This window comes from Nicotiana attenuata, chromosome 3 (assembly GCF_001879085.1).
Source record: "Nicotiana attenuata strain UT chromosome 3, NIATTr2, whole genome shotgun sequence".
Lineage (NCBI taxonomy): Eukaryota > Viridiplantae > Streptophyta > Magnoliopsida > Solanales > Solanaceae > Nicotiana > Nicotiana attenuata.
The window spans coordinates 22,539,210-22,541,658 of NC_031991.1; the positions used below are offsets into that span (position 1 = coordinate 22,539,210).

General features: G+C 50.0%; 1 protein-coding gene across 1 annotated transcript; it reads right to left on the reverse strand.

The window, feature by feature from the left end:
- Nucleotides 310-729, reverse strand: LOC109224548 (RNA-directed DNA polymerase homolog; the record flags this gene model as incomplete). Its single annotated transcript, XM_019389112.1, has 1 exon — nt 310-729. A coding segment is annotated over exon 1 (420 nt), but the record flags the coding sequence as incomplete, so codon positions are not given.

The window sequence follows — 2,449 nt, forward strand, 5'->3', positions numbered from 1 at the left end:
CCCTGAACCTGTCGGGAAAAACCAACACTGGTGTCGTAGTCGAGCTGTCTTATGCTTCTAAAAGCTCGCCTTACACTCATCCGACCACCTGAACTGGGCACCCTTCTGGGTCAACCTGGTCATCGGGGCTGCAATAGATGAAAACCCCTCCACGAACCGACGATAGTAGCCCGCCAACCCCATGAAACTCTGAATCTCTGTAGCTGATGCTGGTCTAGGCTAGTTCTTGACTACCTCAATCTTCTTCGGATCAACCTGAATACCCTCTGCTGACACAACATGACCCAGGAATGCAACTGAACTTAACCAGAACTCACACTTCGAGAACTTTGCATATAACTGACTGTCCCTTAGAGTCTGAAGAACCACTCTAAGGTGCTGCTCGTGCTCCTCCTGGTTGCGGGAATATATCAATATATCATCAATGAAGACTATCACGAACGAATCCAAATAAGGCCTGAACACTCGGTTCATCAAATCCATGAAAGCTGCTGGGGCATTTGTCAACCCGAATGACATAACCAAGAACTCATATTGCCCGTACTGAGTGCGGAAAGCTGTCTTAGGGACATCAGATGCCCTAATCCTCAACTGATGGTAGCCAGATCGCAAGTCAATCTTTGAAAATACCCTGGCACCCTGAAGGTGGGCGAACAAATCGTCAATCCTCGGCAGCGGATACTTATTCTTGATTGTAACCTTGTTCAATTGCCGGTAATCAATACACATTCTCATTGACCAATCCTTCTTCTTAACAAACAACAACGGCGCACCCCAAGGCGGAACACTGGGCCTAATAAAACCCTTCTTAAGCAAATCTTGCAACTGTTCCTTTAACTCTTTCAACTCAGGCGGGGCCATACGATACGGCGGGATAGAAATGGGCTGAGTGCCCGAAGCCAAATCAATACAAAAGTCAATATCCCTGTCGGGTGGCATACCCGGCAGGTTTGAAGGGAAAACATCAGGAAACTCACGAACAACGGGCACAGAATCAATGGAAGGGACCTCAGCACTCGAATCACGAACTTATGCTAAATAGGCCAAACACCCCTTCTCGACCATACGCCGAGCCTTCACATACGAGATAACACTACGGGTAGAATGACCAGGAGTCCCTCTCCACTCTAAACGAGGCATACCCAGTAAAGCTAAGGTCACAGTCTTGGCATGACAGTCCAAGATAGCGTGTTAAGGTGACAACCAGTCCATCCCCAATATAATATCGAAGTCAACCATGTCTAACAGCAACAAATCTACGCGAGTCTCAAGACCCCCAATCACCACAATACAAGAACGATGGACTCGATTGACCACAATAGAATCACCCACCGGTGTAGACACATAAACAAGAACACTCAATGAATCACTAGGCATGACCAGGTACGGTGCAAAATAGGATGATACATACGAATACGTAGACCCTGGATCAAATAACACTGAAGCATCTCTATCACAAACCAGAACCGTACTCCCTGTAATAACTACATCTGAAGCCTCAGCCTCGGGCTTGTCCAAAAGAGCATAACATCGGGGCTGGGCCTCACCACCCTGAACCACATCTCCCTGCTGCTGGCTGGCCTCCACCTCTAGCGGCCTGAGCGCCACCTCTAGTACCTCTACCTCTACCTCTAGCACCTCTACCCACACCTCTAGCTGGCTGGGTGGGCTGTGGAACATCTGGTGCTTTTACCATGGCACGATAACCCTGATGCTGAGAGCTCCCCGGTTCTCGAGGGCAAAATCTGGCAATATGACCCGGATCACTACAAGTGTAACAAGCCCTCGGCTGCTGAGACTGCTGGCCCTGGCGAGTTGAATGACCACTCCGAAAACTCCGAAGCGGCGGTGCACTGATAGGAGCAGGTGGTGCACTGTAGGACTGCTGATCGGAATACTGCATCTGGGGACCACGGCTACCGGAAGCTCCGTGAGAAACCTGAAGTGTTGACTGATAAGGCCTCGGAGGATGGCCTTTACCATATAAGTCTCTGCCTCCAGACGAGGCACCACTGAGTCTGCCTGACTGACGGGGTCTCTTGTCTGCCCTGTCACCGCCCCCCTGTGATAATACCATCTCAACTCTCCGGGCCATATTGGCCGCCTCCTGGAAGGATATCCCACTCCCAGCCTCTCTAGCCATCTGGAGACGAATCGGCTGAATGAGTCTATCAATAAATCGTCTCACTCTCTCCCTCTGAGTGGGAAGTATAATAAGGGCATGGCGAGCCAAATCTATGAATCTGGTCTCGTACTGGGTGACAACCAAGTATCCCTGCTGAAGGCGCTCGAAGTGCCTTCGATAGGCCTCTCGCTGTGTAATAGGGAGAAACTTCTCGAGAAATAGCTGTGTGAACTGCTCCCATGTCAAGGTTGGTGATCCTGCTGGTCTAGCTAAGTAATATTCCCTCCACCAAGTCTTGACGGATCCAGACAAGCGTAATGTACC